This window comes from Lynx rufus, unplaced genomic scaffold, assembly GCF_022079265.1.
Source record: "Lynx rufus isolate CCGP_SWC_20201006 ecotype Redwood Valley unplaced genomic scaffold, mLynRuf1.p SCAF_9, whole genome shotgun sequence".
Taxonomy (NCBI): Eukaryota; Metazoa; Chordata; class Mammalia; order Carnivora; family Felidae; genus Lynx; species Lynx rufus.
Genome location: NW_025814897.1, coordinates 102,699,276 through 102,714,876, shown reverse-complemented (window position 1 = coordinate 102,714,876; position 15,601 = coordinate 102,699,276). Strand labels below are relative to the sequence as shown.

Sequence of the window (15,601 nt, the reverse complement as noted above, 5' to 3'; positions counted from 1 at the left end):
CCCCTACATCTCCGTTTATCTGTAGGATGGGCGAAATAGCCCATCTCCCTGAGCAGTTGCAAGGATTAGAAATTAGGTCAAATGCCTTGTGTATGGCAGGTGCTTCATGATCACGGCTATCATTAATGGTAATATATTAAATTCAGAAAGGATGCCTGGTGTCCGTCACTGGTGAATGGACAAATACGATGTGGCATATGTGGGGCACCTGGGTGGCTCAGTCAGTTAAGCATCTGCCTTTGGTTCAGGTCATGAGTTCACGGTTCGAGAGTTTAAGCCCCACATCGGGCTCTGTGCTGACCGCTCAGAGCCTGGACCCTGCTTTGGATTCTGTGTCTCCCTCTCTCTCTGCCCCTCCCCTGCTCTCTCTCTCTCTCTCAAAAATAAATAAACATTAAAAAATTTTTTTAATGTGGTATATGCATACAATGGAATATTGCTTGTCAATAAAAGAGAATGAAGCCAATGCATGCTGCAACCTTGAAAACATTGTGGCAATGAAAACGTCAGTCACAGGAGACTGAATAGAGCATGACTCCATTCATATGTGACATGTCCAAGAATAGGCAAATTTATACAGGCAGGAAGTGGACTGGTGATTGCCTACGGCTGGGGCAAGAGGTAGTGACTGCTAATGGCTGAGGGCTTTCTTTCTAGGGAGATGACAGCTTTCTAAAATTGATAGCGGTGATGATTACACACCTCAGAATATACGAAATGCCACTGAATTGTACACTTTATTTTTTTAATTGTTTTTAAGTTTACTTATTTTTGACAGAGACAGAGTGCGAGCATGAGCTGGGAAGGGACAGAGAGAGAGGGAGACACAGAATCCGAAGCAGGCTCCAGGCTCCAAGCTATCAGCACAGAGCCCGACGCTGGGCTCGAACTCACGAACCGTGAGACCGTGACCTGGGCCGAAGTCAGACGCTCAGCTGACTGAGCCACCCGGGTGCCCCTGAATTATACACTTTAAATGGGCGAATTACATGGTATGTGCATTATATCTCAATAGAGCTGTTATTTAAAAAAAAAAAAAAAAGTATCTGGATGGCCAGGAAGTGGAGACACTTCTTTCCGGAGAGAGTAGAGATGATTTCTGGGGACGATGAGTAAGCTAAGAGAAGCAGCCCATGGGCGCAGACTCCTGTTTCTGTCACGAGGGCCCTCTTCCTGCAACTTCCTCCTCACACGGACCCAACGGCTCTTTCAAACAAAGTGAGCAACTCAGGGGTTTCACAAGTTTTGATTTTGCTCAGCGACAGGCTCCCAGTGCAACCTGTCTGGCCTCCAGCCTCGGGGGAGAGGGGCGGGGGCAAATCCGTCCTCACCACCCTTAGGTCAGGTCGCGTGTGCCTGGGGCAGAGAACACCCAGAGTGTTCTCCTTACACAGAGTGTAAGGAATGGCCCACGGCCTCAGGAAGAGTGTGACCATGTCAGTCCCCTTCCATCGGCCCCATCTGACAAATGAAGAACCAGGTACGTCAGGCTCCGCGTGGCGAGTCATGTCCCAGCTCAGACGGGCACGCGGCACGTTGTGGCGTGGGTATTTCAATCCAGACCTGACTCCTAAGGTCACGTGCATTTTAGACGTTGCCTTTTCTTTGCATTCGCTGTTACGTAGGAAACGTATGGTGGTTGTGAAACCGGTCAGAGCACAAAGGGCGTGAGAAAGGGGTATCCTTGTTAATTGCACCCCTCAGAAATGGCCACGGTTAACCTGCCGGCATGTTTCCTCCCCGGCATGTGACTGTGTATGTGCGATCACTAAAATAAGCTCTTCTTTGCCATCAAATAGTTGTCAAAAATGTCAGCCCCACCTTAGTTACGCCCCCCACCCTGTTCTGGGGTGTCCCCTCGGGCACATCTTGGTATGTTGTACCCCACTCTCTTTCTGTCCCCCTCTGCAGCCTGAGCAAGGGCGTCCCAGATGATGGTGAACCACGATAGCAGCCTAGGTCAGCAGATGGAGAAGTAGGTAATAATAGAACCAAAAGAGCCACCTTGGGACTTTCTAAGGAGTGAGATCGTGTCCATTAATCATTGTCCCTTGACCCGGTGCCAACTCTTCCCCAGCTAAAGGCGTTGGCCGCCGGTGGACCCTCTCCTCTGAGTTCGAAGCTTGGAGCGGTGAGCCCAGCGGTTATTCCCAGAGCGCCTTTTCCTGCCAGCCCCCAAGGGAGAGATGATTCCCAAAGGCACTGGGCATGACACCGGGGTACAGAGTCCTTCCTCAAACACCTGTGGGAGGACACCTGCATCTGGGTTTCGAGGCACAGGCTTCAGGCCTCGTTGGGCGATGAGGAGTTCCAAAGGGGGGGGGGGGGGACACGTCTGGTTGCTCCTGGACACGCTGCTGCCTGAGTCGCACTGGCCACCAGGAGTCACTGCAGGGCTGGCTGCGCAGGGTGATTAAACCCAGGATAGAAGCTTTTAGTGACACCGGCCCATCTCCCTGGCTTAGATTTTTTCCCTAACTCCAAACATGTGCTCCTGGGCCCCTCAGCGATCTGTTTCCTGGGTCCAGGGGCCCTCTCGGGTGCCAGGTGGACTCATGTAGGAGGCATATGGGAAAGGCTCTGGGCCTTCCAGGCACTGGCCAGCCCTGTGACCTTGAAGAGGCCCTAAATCACGGGTACCCTCGGTTCCTCACCTGTGGCGGAGATGATAAGTACTGGGGGGCTTGTGGGGGAACTGGGGGGACCACAAGGGATAAACAGCAAAGGCAGCTTGAGCTCTGCTGTTTGGACTGTCCACAACCAGCTTCCAGCTTCTCCCCACACAAGCTCTGGGACTTAGACTCATGAAGCCTTTGTTTCTTCATCTGAAAAATGGGTTAACAGTAGGAATACATGCTGGGGTCGTAAGGATTATGTGAGTTCATGAATGCAACCCTCCCCTGGCATGCAGCAGGTTGCCGTGCTGGCTGCAGGGGTGATGGCTGCGGGGGTCGTCAGTAACACCTGTGGTTGCTGGTGGGGGTGGGGAGCGGGGAGGGCAGAATGACGAGTGTCCACAATTTATTCCCGGTGGGGTCCGCATGTCACTGCCTTGGTTCGGGATGAAAACACCCTGCAAGCTTCTGCCCCGGCTTGTTTCTGCCTAACAAAGCAACACCGATTCCCTTGTATTGTGTAGAAGGGGAAAACTTCAAAGACAAAACAGTGACTTTCTAATCACCTTAAATCTTAAGCCAAAGTCAATGAAAAATATCAGTCTTCATGTTCAACTTTTGTGCTCCTCTTTGTTTCTCCAGCGGTCCGTGCGGGGGACCGGGGAGCCCAAGAATGTCAACCACCAGGGGCGGTGCTCGGGGCCAGCGGGGAGCCCGGACAGACAGCTCCTTCCCACCTGCTCTCAGGCTGGGCGCCCCTGAACCAGCCACAGGCTTGCGGTGCCTGTGTCCTCACCGGAAACGGGGGTCTGGTGCCTACGCCAGAGAGCAGTGAGGACCAGTGAGGCTGCAGATTAAAAGTCCTTGGCCTCAGCACACAGTGGGTCTTTCTCAACAGCAGCTATTAATTTTTTTTAATGTTTATATATTTTGGGGAGAGCGCAAGCAGGGCAGAGTCAGAAAGAGGGGGGACAGGAGATCCAAAACAGGTTCTGCAGAGAGCCCAGTGTGGGGGCTCGAACTCACGACCTATGAGACCGTGACCTGAGCCGAAGTTGGACGCTCAACGGACTGAGCCACCCAGGCAGCAGCTACTAATCTTTAGTATAAATGCAAAGTCATGTTAAAAGCCAAGTACAATATTTAAAAGTGAAACGGTTTAGTTTTCTTTGTTTGGAACCAGTCCCACCCAGCCATCGTTATCTCCATAGCTAACGGTAGCTCCGTCAGCTCTCAGTTCAGCTCTGCCTTCCTTCCTCTCCAGCCTGTGACCTGGGACAGGGCTTCAGAGGACCAGGCGTCCGGCTGCACAGAGCCCGTCACAGCCGCAGTGTAACATACGGTCACAAAAAAATTAACGTGTGTCTTCCACTGGCTGAGAGCTCCGTGTGGGCAGTAACTGTATCTTGTACAACTCACTGTATCTCCAGGGCTTTGCGCCCTGCCTGGCATAGGACGGAGGCTCAAGAAACACTGGATATGTATGAGAGAGCGAGCGAGAGAGACAGGCAGATGGAGAGAGAGACAAAGAGAGACAGATATAGAGAGACAGAGACAGGGAAAGTCAGACAGACAGAGACATACACACAAGACAGAGATAGAAAGGCACACACACACATATGCACACACTCACACACAGGGAGAGCAAGAAGAAAGGAAGGAGGGAAGGGAGGAAGGATGGAAAGGGCAGTTTCAATCTTCCACCACTCTGGGATTCTGTCCCCGCTCACAGGGACTTGCTTGCAGAAGCCGCAGGGTAACTTGAGCCAGGAGGCCTTGGAGAAGGGTGGGGTGTTTCTGGGGCTGTCATGTCGGGGGAGGGAAGGAGAGTTGACGGACAGGAGCTGGCTGCTGGGGTGGTGTGTGCGTGGCCGGCCTGGGGCTGGGACCAGCAAACCTGAAAGTCCACAAGACACATCAGTGACCACGGCCAGCCTGCCTTTGCCATTCAGCGTCCACCTGCCGGGTGGGCGCTCTGGACACAAACCTCCCTCCCTTGTTGTGTCTGGGAAGGCACCCGCCTCCCACCCCCAGCATCTCCCACCGACTGAACTTCCCATCGTGATCTCTGTCTCGCTTCTGAGCCCCCAGGTGGGGACAGCGCAGCGACTGCTCAGGGCTCCAGGTGCTCCTGACTTGGCCCCTCCTGGTGGACTGTGACTTTGTCCCGCTCAGTGATGAGTACCTGAAAGATGCTGGGGCACCTCTCCTCGCGGAAGGCAGAAGAGTCAGTTCCTTTTCAAGCGCCATTGGTTGCTGCTGCGTGAAATTCGGACCGTCACGTCACCTTTCCGAGCCGCGCTCTCTCTATTCCTAAGATGGGGCTACTATTCAGGATTGGTGTTTGTCGGGGACCTAGCAGGGGCCGGGCACTTCCTGGATTCTCCCATAACCACCTTCCTGTTAGGCGTCCCCAAACCCCGTGAGGGTGGCATCTCTAACTCAACTCATGGATGAGCAAACGGAGACTGGGGGATAAGGAACCTGCTGAGTGGGCCAGGGTCTCTTCAGTTCCAGGGAGCACATTTCCTGCTTCTCGTTGCGTCACCTGCCCCACACACGAATTTACAGGGTTGCTGTGCATGCCTTGCATAATGGGAAACAAGTGGGGAGCGCTTTGTGTTAGCGGTTGACCGCTGTGGGGGGCTGAGGTATGGAGGGCAGAGTGCAGTCTCTGGATTCAAGTCCCCGTTTTGACGCTTACCCGACAAGTACCCATTCTGAGCCTCAGGCTTTTGGTCTGTAATTTATGGACGACAGTGGTGCCTGCCTCACCGGGTTGTTTGGAACATTACGTGACAGGGAGCATGTAGCACACGTGGGTAGCCCATGGCAAGGAGATGGGGTGGGGCTGGGATAGAGAGAGATGAGCCCCGATTAGGCCCCTTTCTACCGCTCCCTTGGAGAATCAGGGCAGGCTTCCTGGAGGAGGCAATCCTTGGTTGAAAGGTAGACAAAGAGGAGGGGTAGCACAGCGGTTAGGGAGGAAAGGGCGTTCTTGGATGCAAAAGCACGAGGCTAGAGAGATTGTGTGCGACCGGGAAACAGCAGGGTTTTAGACAGCTCATTTTGGCAGCCTCTGGACAATGTATCAGAGGCGGGGAGAGGTGGTAAGGCTGGGGGCAGGGAAAGAAATTTGGGAGCCATTGAAATGATCCAAGTGGAAGATGGCCAGCAGTTGATTGGGAGAGCAGCAAAGGGGTGGCTCCGGGGGTTGACGAGATGCTCAAGAAAGAGATGGCCCCAGGGTCCTGGCGTGGGGGTTAGGGTGCAAGGGGATGCTTCCTCCTGAGAAAGTGGCCACGAGGAGAGGAGCAGGGGTGTGTGTGTGTGTGTGTGTGTGTGTGTGTGTGTGTAAGGGTGAATTCAGCCTGGCATGTGTTGAATTCTCAATGCTTGTGGGACATTCAAGTCGGGAACTTACTAGGTGGCCGTATATGTGAGTCTGCAGTGGCAGCCAGACCTGATGAGCAGGGCTGGGGCTGGAGTGCTCGGCACGTATTTGGTAGCTTGAGACAGGGATGTAGATGAGATAATCCATGGTAAGTGTGCAGCGTTAGGAAAGAAGGCACCAGAAAGCCAGGTGATTGCCAATGTTTAACTTTCTGGAGGAGGAAAAGGAGCCCACCAGCAGGGATGATTACAAAGGTTGCCAAGACAGTTTTTAAGAAGGAGGACGTGAGGGGGTGTCATGCAATGCAGAGGTCAAGTCTGCTAAGAACTGAAGAAGGGCTGAGGTTTGCAACGTTGGCAGTTGGGTGGGGAGTTTGGCAAGAGTAGTTTCTGTGGAGCAGTGGGCGGGCAGAAACCAGATCACTGTGGTGTGAGGAGTAAGAGGGGGTTGAGGAACCAGCCCCCCCCGCCCCGGTCTACACTGCTTGTGGGAGGACCTGGGCTTCAGGGCAGAGCAGAGAAGCCCCTCGTGATTTGACTTAACCTCTAGGAAACACCAAATTGTTCATATCCTGACTCAAATTCCAGCAGCATCATGCCATGGCTTGGTCTCTGGAAGCGCCTCCCACTTCTCCCCTGCCTCTCCTCTCCTCTCCTCTCCTCTCAATCCTTTAAAGCCCATTTAAAGCAAAACCTCCTTGTTTTACTAAGTTCATTCTCTTTGTCTTGCTGTTTTAGCTATATCAAGCCAGAGACTATCTATGAGTATTTTAGGCGAATGAATGAATGAGTGAACGAACGAACGAATGAATGTTGCAGAACACAGAGCCTGGCTCAGGATTGTGTCCGTGGTAGGTAGAGCTCAGAACATTAATGAATTTATACCTTGACCTAAACTCAGCTGGACTTTCTCCAGGTGCAGAGTTCAAGTTGATTAATTAACTCATCATATAATTGGAAAACTCCTTCTATGATCTGGGTAGAGTTCTAGGCAGTAAATGAGAAAGGCAAAGTCCCTGTTCTTACTTCCTACTGGGGGAGACAGACCATAAACAAGAAACCAATAAATAAGTAAGATGTATGATTTTGGTAAATGCTCAGATGGAAATAAATGGAACAATGTGAAACAAAGTAACTTGATATCAAAATGGGAAGAGAGAAGTTTTCTTTATTTTTAATTTTTAAATGTTTATTTATTTATTTTGAGAGACAGTGCAAGCAGGGGAGGGGCAGAGAGAGAAGGATACACAGAATCCAAAGCAGGTTCCAGGCTTCGAGCTGTTGGCCCCGAGCCTGATGTGGGGCTCGAACCCATAAACTGTGAGATCATGACCTGACCTGAAGTCAGATGCTCAACTGACTGAGCCACCCAGGCGTCCCAGGAGGAGATTTCTTTAGAAAGAGTTCTTGAGAAGGCTTCTCTGGGGAGGTGACCTTTGAGCCAAGATCTGATTGAAGGAGCCGGCATGAAGGCTTCAGCTTGGCCGATGGAGCTAAAACCAGTATGACAAGGGTCACTCATACCAGTGAGGTTGGACAAGCAGACAAGAGCCAGACCACCAGTTGTAGGCAGTGGGAATGAGTTTGGATTAGTTGTGAGTGCAGAAGGAAGACACTGAACGAGGAGCATGGGGATGGCAGGTTCTGACGTACATCATCAAACACGGTGGCCTGGGCTGGAGAGGTGGCAGCAGACACGGACAGAAATAGATGGACCAGGGAGATTGTGAAGGCGGCATGTGGGCAGGGGAGGCACGGACTGTGGAGGCTTAATGTTGCTCACTCTGCTGTGAGTCCACAGTGTCCGGGAGGGGAGGTGCCTGGAGGGGACAAAGGGTAATCTCACAGTGAGAGCAGAAAGAACAACGGATCTGGGAATGGGGACTTCTGAGTCCCGTCTGGGGTGCTTTCCGTGGCTGAGACACGGAGACTGGACTGGGTCATCTCCAAGGTCACTTTCAGCTCTAGCATTCTTGGTCAAGGTCAGTCACTGGGGCATCCAAACAGGGAAGTGTCACAGCAGCTGCTGTTGAGGCCGATTTCACAGAGCAATGGCCCGGGGCCCCATCTCCTGGTTGCTCAGCTCTGGGATGATGTTAGCCCTTTCACCACCTTTTATCTGCCCACAGGGGTGTTGGCCAAGCCCAGTTATCAGGCAGTTGGTCAGTCCCAGAGGTCTAGCTCCTGGGGGGGGGGGGGACATCACTCCTCTGAGGGCAGAGCTTGAGACCAGAAGGGACTTCCCCAGCCTGCTATGGTCTGAGGGGTGGGGTGGGGGACCTCTGGCTCCTCTCTTTCTTTGTCCATATTTCCTGATTGCTGGCCCAGGATTCTTCTCCAGGAGGTCCTCGAGACCATTCCTTTCGGACACTCCCCTGTGCCAATCCCCTACGATAAACTTCGTCCTGGGAAGGAATGGGCCTCGGAGCTCTGTAACATCTTATTAGTCTTCTGTGCTGTGTGACAAATTGACACAAATTTAGCAACACTTGTAGCTTGTGATGCAGGGAGGGAATGTGCTGGTCTGAAGGCCCTAAGTGGGCCCTGTGTGGGTACAGGTCAACCTAAAGTATGTCATTGGCACCAGATGTAGACATCAGTCTCTTGAGAGTTTGATTAATGTGGGTCAGTCCCCAAGACCTTGATCACTTCTAGGCCTATTAACACGAGAAGCTGTCATTTATTGAGCAGTAACTAAATGCCAGTTCCTGTGCTAAATGCTGCATCAGTCAGGGCTCTTAGCGCCAGGCAGATGAACCTCTCCCTGGCGGATCTGAGTAGGAAAACGAATTTATTAAAAGGAAATGAGGTAGCTCGTAAAATTGCAGGAAGGACTAGAGAACCAGGGAGCCAAAACCAGGCCACAGAAGGGGCGTGTGTGTGTGTGGGGGCGGGGGGGCCAGTTGCTGCTGCTGCTGTGATTCAGACCCTGTGGCCAGCAGTGTGGGGCCTGGGCCCTGGATCCCTTCTCTAGCGCTGTGGACACTTCTGCCCCAGGAACTGGATGTCACCATTGCACTGCCAGGGAGAGGACTTCGTGGCCCCCACTTCTTGGTCCCTAGCTCCAGCTTCAAAGTCTTGCCTGGACGCTCCCATTTGAGAGAGCCTAGTCACATGCCTTAGCTGCAAGAGAGGCTGAGAATCTGGCACTTTCTTGTCAAGAAGGAGAGGCCTGCCCTCTCCCAAGGTCCACGGGAAGTGGAATTCTGAAAACCCGAAGGCAGCCAGGGGGCTGCGCAGCTCACACACGTCATCTCATTCGTTCCTTTTGATCCCCCAGGGAGGTCTGTATAATTATCCCCACTTTTTAAACAATGATAATGAAGTACAGAGAGGTTAAGGAACGTGGTCCAGGGTCACACAGCTGTGAGGTGGTAGCCCTCGATTCGAACTTGGACCGTGTGACTCCCGAACCCACATTCTCAGCCCCTGCTCGAGCCCCCCCACTGGACGTTGACAAAATGGAATTTCTAGGGTCTTTAAGCTGTGGATTTCAGACCCTGGAATGTGTGGCCTAAAGGAAAAGCCTTCCTTTGGGGGTTGGGGTCCCTGAGCAGCAACAGACCTTCAAGAAACGGCTGTATCCTGTCACTGTCTGGCTGTGACAGTTTCGTGGAACATGCAAAGTGGCCCTGCAGGGGGGCTGGGGGTGGAGACGAGCTGCATTCTGCTTCTTGTGCAGGCTGGTTTGGAGTCATTTCTTTGATTCCTGCGTTCTGTCTCCTTAAGTCAGTGGATGCCAGGGAAGGCTGTCTCCATTCCTCGACTCAGGATGGGATGTACTCTTCCTTGTTTTCTCCACCCCTTTCCAATGTGTGTGCTGTTTTATTTTAAAGTTTATTTACTTATTTTGAGAGTGGGTGTGTGGGGGGGGGGGGAGAGAGAGGGAGACAGAGACTCCCAAGCGGGCTCCGTGCTGTCAGTGCAGAGTCCGATGTGGGGCTCGAACTCACCAACCGTGAGATCATGACCTGAGCCGAAATCAAGAGTCAGACGCTCAACCAACTCACCCACCCAGGTGCCCCTCCGATGTGTATACTCTTAACTTTAGTTTTGCAAGAAAAGACACTGTCTGTCCTGTGCTTATGCCAAGGTCACGTCACCACCACACGTTTGCTCATGCCTGGAACGCCCTGTTCCTTTTCCTTCTGTTCACCACCTAACCATCCACAGGAGAGTCAGCTCCTTGTTTTCATGGAGAATTTCGTTTTACACACGGTAAAGCGATACACAACTTTGTAAAAGTGTTCTTGCTTATAGGTGCTTTTATTTCCAAAGGATAGTCTCCAAAGAGCGAAATTGATCAAGCGCTATGTGCACCTTTAATCTTAATAGATATTGACAGATTTGTTTCCAAAATATCTGTGGCAGTTTACATTCCCACTAGAGAAGCAGAGAGCTGTGTGTTTTGGAAAGACTCCCTGGGAGATTCTAAAGTGCAGCCCGGGAGAGGAACCAGTGGTTCAGGGCAGTCCCAGAATGGCCCCTCGGTTCCTGAAAGGGGTGTCAGGAGACAATCTGGAAGCAATGACTGGGCTCCCCAGGGAAGTGAGGAAACTTTTTTTAATGTTTACTTTTGAGAGAGAGAGAGAGAGAGCAAGCAGGGGAGGGACAGAGAAAGGGGGACAGAGGATCGGAAGCAGGCTCTGTGCTGACAGCAGAGAGCCCGACGTGGAGCTCAGACTCACCAACTGAAGTCAGATACTCAACCCACTGAGCCACCTATGCACTCTGAGAAAATGGTTTTTATCAGCCCTCCCATGTCCCTCAAGTTGGGGCAAATCCTCCTTTCTCTGGGGCACTTCCTCCAAGACCCCACTGTAAAGCGTTGTTGCCGGATGGAGCGAAGGAGAACCTGAGCTTTGTGAATTCCTCAGGACCCAGGAAGACTTCTGGGCAGGTAAGCGCTTTCCCTGTCGTGGTGGAGTGGATTTCAGGTAAATGTTCAGTCTCTGGGGAGGTGTCTGACCCAGGCTGGGAGGTTCTGAGGGCTGGCTGGGACCGTGGGTGTCTTTCAGGGGTCAGTAGGGGCGAGACTTCTCATTCCTGCCTTTCATGCTCCTGAGGCATGTGAAGGCTCTCCTTGGCCGGGGGAGGCAGAGCCCGGAGGACCTGGGTGTGTGTGTGGTTTCCAGAGCTTTGAGGAGACACCCCACTACCTAAGTGCTGTGCATTCCTGGGAAGGCCAGCAATCATTGATTCTCAGTTCTCTCTCGTTCCACAGACTCTGAGGGGCCCATTAAGTATAAACCAATACTGGTAAATGTTCCCTTCTTCACTTGCAGCCCCACAGGAGAGCCAGCCTCGGCTGCCTGTCACGGTTTTCACTTCTATTTAGAAAGGGCCCCAGCTTCTTGGAGCCTCAGGGACTTACTGTCATGCCTTCTCTTTCTCCACCCCACTCCCAAGGGGTGTGTGTGTGTGTGTGTGTGTGTGAGAGAGAGAGAGAGAGAGCACAAGCAGGGGAGGGGCAGAGAGAGAAGGAGAGAGAGGACCCCAAGCAGGCTCCGTGCTGTCAGCACAGAGCCCAACGTGGGGCTGTAACTCACCAACCGTGAGACCATGACCTGAGCTGAAATCAAGAGTCAGACGCTTAACCGACTGAGCCACCCAGGTGCCCCCGCATTATCTCTTTTAAACATCAGAGCATCCCCACAAGGTACATAGTATTGCGTACCCATATCACAAACAAGAAAATAAAGCTGGTAGGTGATGGCACCAGTACCCAAACCCACAACTGCCTGAATCTAAGTCCTCGCTCTTAACACCACGACCTCTTATGGGAGGTTGGGTTCTCCTTGTGTTGGTTTGGTTCCAGGTACCTCTCTTTCCAGGACTGAACCCTCTCGGATGCCTGGGGCGAGGTGGGCGCTGTCCGTGGTGCTGGGAAGGAGCAGGCGTAGATGTGAAGAAGGGGGCCCTTGGCCTTTCTCCCTGCCAGGGACTGTAATGTCTAACTCTGAGAGCTTTATGGAGGTGAGACCCTGCCTAGGCTTGGGGAGATACCAGAAAATGAGGCCGTGGAGGCCCCTATGGGGCAGCTGACACTGCTGGAGGAAGAGGAGGGGTGCTCTGGAGGTGAAGATGCCCCTGAGGAGGAGGGTGCTGTAGAGTTGGCCTCTGCCCTGGATGAGGTGGACAAGGGCTTTCAGTGCCCTAAGGAAGAGGACACAGTGAAACTGGAGGGCATTCCTGGATGCAAGACCTGCCCCCGCTTCTGGCCGGTAAAGAAGGCCAGGAAATTGAACCAAGCTCGGGTGAGTGGCCTGGAGCTGAGACTGAGACCTGGAGTGGGGGATGGGGATAGATGTCTGCAGCCTCTGCATCGTTAATTATTTTCCTCACTGAAGACCCTGGGGGTGTCAGCAGGGGCTGGGGCCTGCTGAGGTGCCAGGGTGAGAGGTGAGGGTCATGTGGAAACAGGAACTGCAGTTTGATCTCCAACCTTCAGATGGCTGTGGAGGCGAGCATGGGGGTGAGGAAGATGAATTTTGGAGATTTAGAGACCCAGGACTAAGGTGACATGAATTCCTTGGGGGGGGGGCACTCCACTCTTCCTCTTTTATCCTGTCCTGCAGTCAGTTTGCCAGAGGTGCTGCCAGGACAACCTCGCCTCTGTCCTCAGCTTCAGTTTCAATGACGAGATCCAGTGTTCAGTCAGCGGGCTCAACCAGGGCCAGGTCTGGATTGGAGGCAAGGTTGTAGACAGGGTAAGCGGGGTCCCAGCTCTAAGTGGGGTGCACTCTTGACCCCGGCCAGTGCCTCACAATGCTGCAGATCTGTCTGTGCTTCCCCTCCAATCCTCGAAAGAACTGGGGACAGATAGTCGACTTTGGTGGGACACCGAGGAGGCTGCCTAGGTCCTGGGAAGAGCCAAGAATTCAGAGCAAGGAGGTTTGGGGCCACAGTCTGCATGTAGGATGTGGGCGAGACTGTGAGCCTGGTTCCTCCTCTCTGCGATGGGCTTGCAACTCCTGCTTACCTCTCGCTGGGGCCAGAGGATGAGCGTATCACTATGATGCATAGAATGTGCTGATGGTGATCACTGCGGATCAGCATTTCAGTTGGCCAGGACAGTGTCCGTCATGGTCCAGCAATCAAGGGCAAATGCCTGGTGGGACAGTTTGAGCTCTGCCTATCTGCTTTCTCTTTGCCCCCCGCCCACATCTTCTCTTCCTGACTCCTCTAGGATTGCTGCAAACGCTTTCGCTGGGTTGATGGGCAGTTGCTGGAACTTTACATACTGGGCTGCGGGCCTGTGGTGGCGGATGTGTTTTCATGTGTACCTGAGGTGCCCGGGGAGTGGGGATGACAGATGGGAGGGCCTAGGGGAGTAGGAGGGCCTCCCGGAGGAGATGCTGGGCGGGGCCTTCTGGGTCTTGAGACTCCGTGGCCATGGAGACGTGGAACGGAGGGGAGGAAAGGCCTGTCTGGGGCTGAGTCAGGGGGCACTAGAGGCTGAAGGCCTCTTTCTGTTCTGCCTTCCCAGGAGGCCACTGGTGTCGATCTCATTGCTGCGGGTGCCTCTCCTTCATCTGTTTCTACTGAGCTGGACCCAGCCAGGAGTCCAGAGCACCGCCCCCATAGCTGCCTCCCCTCCCTGCCTGCTGCCCCTGTTTCCAGATCCCAACAATAAAATTGCTTTCCTGAAACTGACTTTTCCCCTCTGATCATTGATCCTCTCTGCTTAGCCCCGCCTAAGGAACTTTCTGCCCTACAATGACGGCCCCTCCCCACTCCACTGTCTCTCATAAAAGAAGCCAGAAGTGATCACTTTCAGGGAGGCTGGAGTATGGGCTGGGGACTGTGGACTCTCCCTGGAGACAGAAGAATGGGTTCAGTAGCTCTTTTCGCACAACACCCGATTCCTAGCCCCAGCAGAGCAGATGCTGTCAGAACCCCCCTGTGTCTTCAACCATTCCAGGTGGACTCTCCATGTCCTGTGCCTGCATCCGCATGCCCAAGAGTGTGGTTGTCTTAATGTGCCAGGAAATTAACATGTCCCTGGGAACAGTCAGTAACTCATAGGAGTGGGAGTATGAGTGTCCTAGTCCCTTGCCCTTCAAGTGGACTAATTCTAAGGCATGTACTGGGCACTGTCTCCCAGGGTTTTCCAATGGGATTAACTTCCCATTATCCACTGAGGCAGCTGGCTTTGTAGCACACATGTTATTGACTGCCGTCTCTTGTCCATCTGAATTCTCTTTTCCCTACAAATGTCCTTGCACCTCCCAAATAAGCTACGTGCACTCAAATCCTGTCTCAGGGCCTGTTTCTGGGGAAACCCAATATAGGACAACATGCTATATGTCCAACTCTATATAAGGCCTGGGAATACAAGACCTAGCCTCCTCCCATTCTGGAACATATGGTTGTTTACAACAGAAGCACAATCTCTACCAATTGTTGCTGCCTATTACACAGCCACAATGTACCCCTTACTGTGGCAAGCACCTTACAAAGATGACCTTGTGTGAGCAGTAATTATTACCCCATTTTATAAAACCAGGCTCAGAGAAGTTAAGGCCCTGTTCAAAGACTTGCCCAAGGCAGACCATCTAAATGTGGCCAATGTTGCGATTCGGCTGTCTGCTCCACAGCATGTTTTTTCTACCCTTAGGATCCTGTGGCCGCTTCCAGGACATGGTCATGTAGGGATGGGGCAGAGTGGAGAGGCAGGACACAGTCCCTTACTCTTGGGTTCATCTTGGGGCCATAGGACTCCAGCCCGGCTGGACAGGAGGGAATCTCAATCAGAGGTGGGGAAGGAATTCTCGCTCCGCCAGGGAAGTGAACAGACAGTAAGGAGTCAATGCCCTGAAGCCCCTTTCTTCCTGGACTCCTCAAACACATACAATCACAGATGGCTCCAGAGTCTTAGAGGTGAATCAAGAGCTTTAATTTTTTGAGTGTGGCCCAGATTGGGGAAGCCACTTGCTCAAGTTCGCACAGTTAGTTGAGAAAGATGGAAATCAAACCGAGGTCCATTGTAGCTGCCGTTCTAGGACAGTCTGCTGAATTCAAAGATGGTGGAACTCTGGAACGCTATTCCGGGTTCAGCCTTGGGCTGGGTGCTGGGGAGGATGCCACTGAAGAAGAACTTTCACTCTTTGCCCTCCCAGACTGTGTTCTGCCGTGGGAAGACACGGCTTCCCTTTATTCCAATACGAATAATAAAGAGTAACACTATTTCCCATTTATTAAGCATTTACTAGGTACCAGGTTCAATGCTAAGTGATAAGTGGACTTTGTCTTATTCTTCGTAAGTCTGTTGGAACCGTGTGTTGTGGAAGAAATGGGCCCTCCGGCCTATGGAGATCCTCTGTGTGGGATTAATGTCAAGAGGAAGCCACGAAGGAGGCATTTGGGTACCGGGTAACATTCTGTTCTCGATCTGGGCATGGTTCTGAGGGTGCATTCACTGTAAAAATCCCCTGAGCTGCCCACCATACAGTATGCTTTATAAGATGCATGCTATATGTCCACAAGAAACATGTTTTAAAAAGCAAACTTAATGAAATAAGAGGGCTTACATCCCCAAATATGGGTTTGTGTGTCGTTTCTCATCTCCAACAGGATGTTGACTAAGTTCT

The 15,601-nt window shown here is 52.4% G+C and overlaps 1 protein-coding gene across 1 annotated transcript; it reads left to right on the top strand.

The window, feature by feature from the left end:
• Positions 1–11,828: 11,828 nt before the first annotated feature.
• LOC124506069 (bone marrow proteoglycan-like) lies at positions 11,829–12,790 on the top strand. The gene is made up of 2 exons (XM_047072072.1): positions 11,829–12,317; positions 12,540–12,790. The coding sequence occupies exons 1-2, from the start codon at positions 12,041–12,043 to the stop codon at positions 12,755–12,757; spliced, it is 495 nt and encodes a 164-aa protein (XP_046928028.1). The 5' UTR covers positions 11,829–12,040; the 3' UTR covers positions 12,758–12,790.
• The last annotated feature ends 2,811 nt before the right edge of the window (positions 12,791–15,601 follow it).

What these genes read in the sequence shown, in the direction of transcription:
- LOC124506069 (XM_047072072.1), top strand. Translation starts at nt 12,041, where the DNA reads ATGGGGCAGCTGACACTGCTGGAGGAAGAGGAGGGGTGCTCTGGAGGT. An exon ending in AGTGGGGGATGGGGATAGAT is followed by an intron (nt 12,318 to 12,539) that starts GTCTGCAGCCTC and finishes TGACATGAATTC; the next exon opens with CTTGGGGGGGGGGCACTCCA.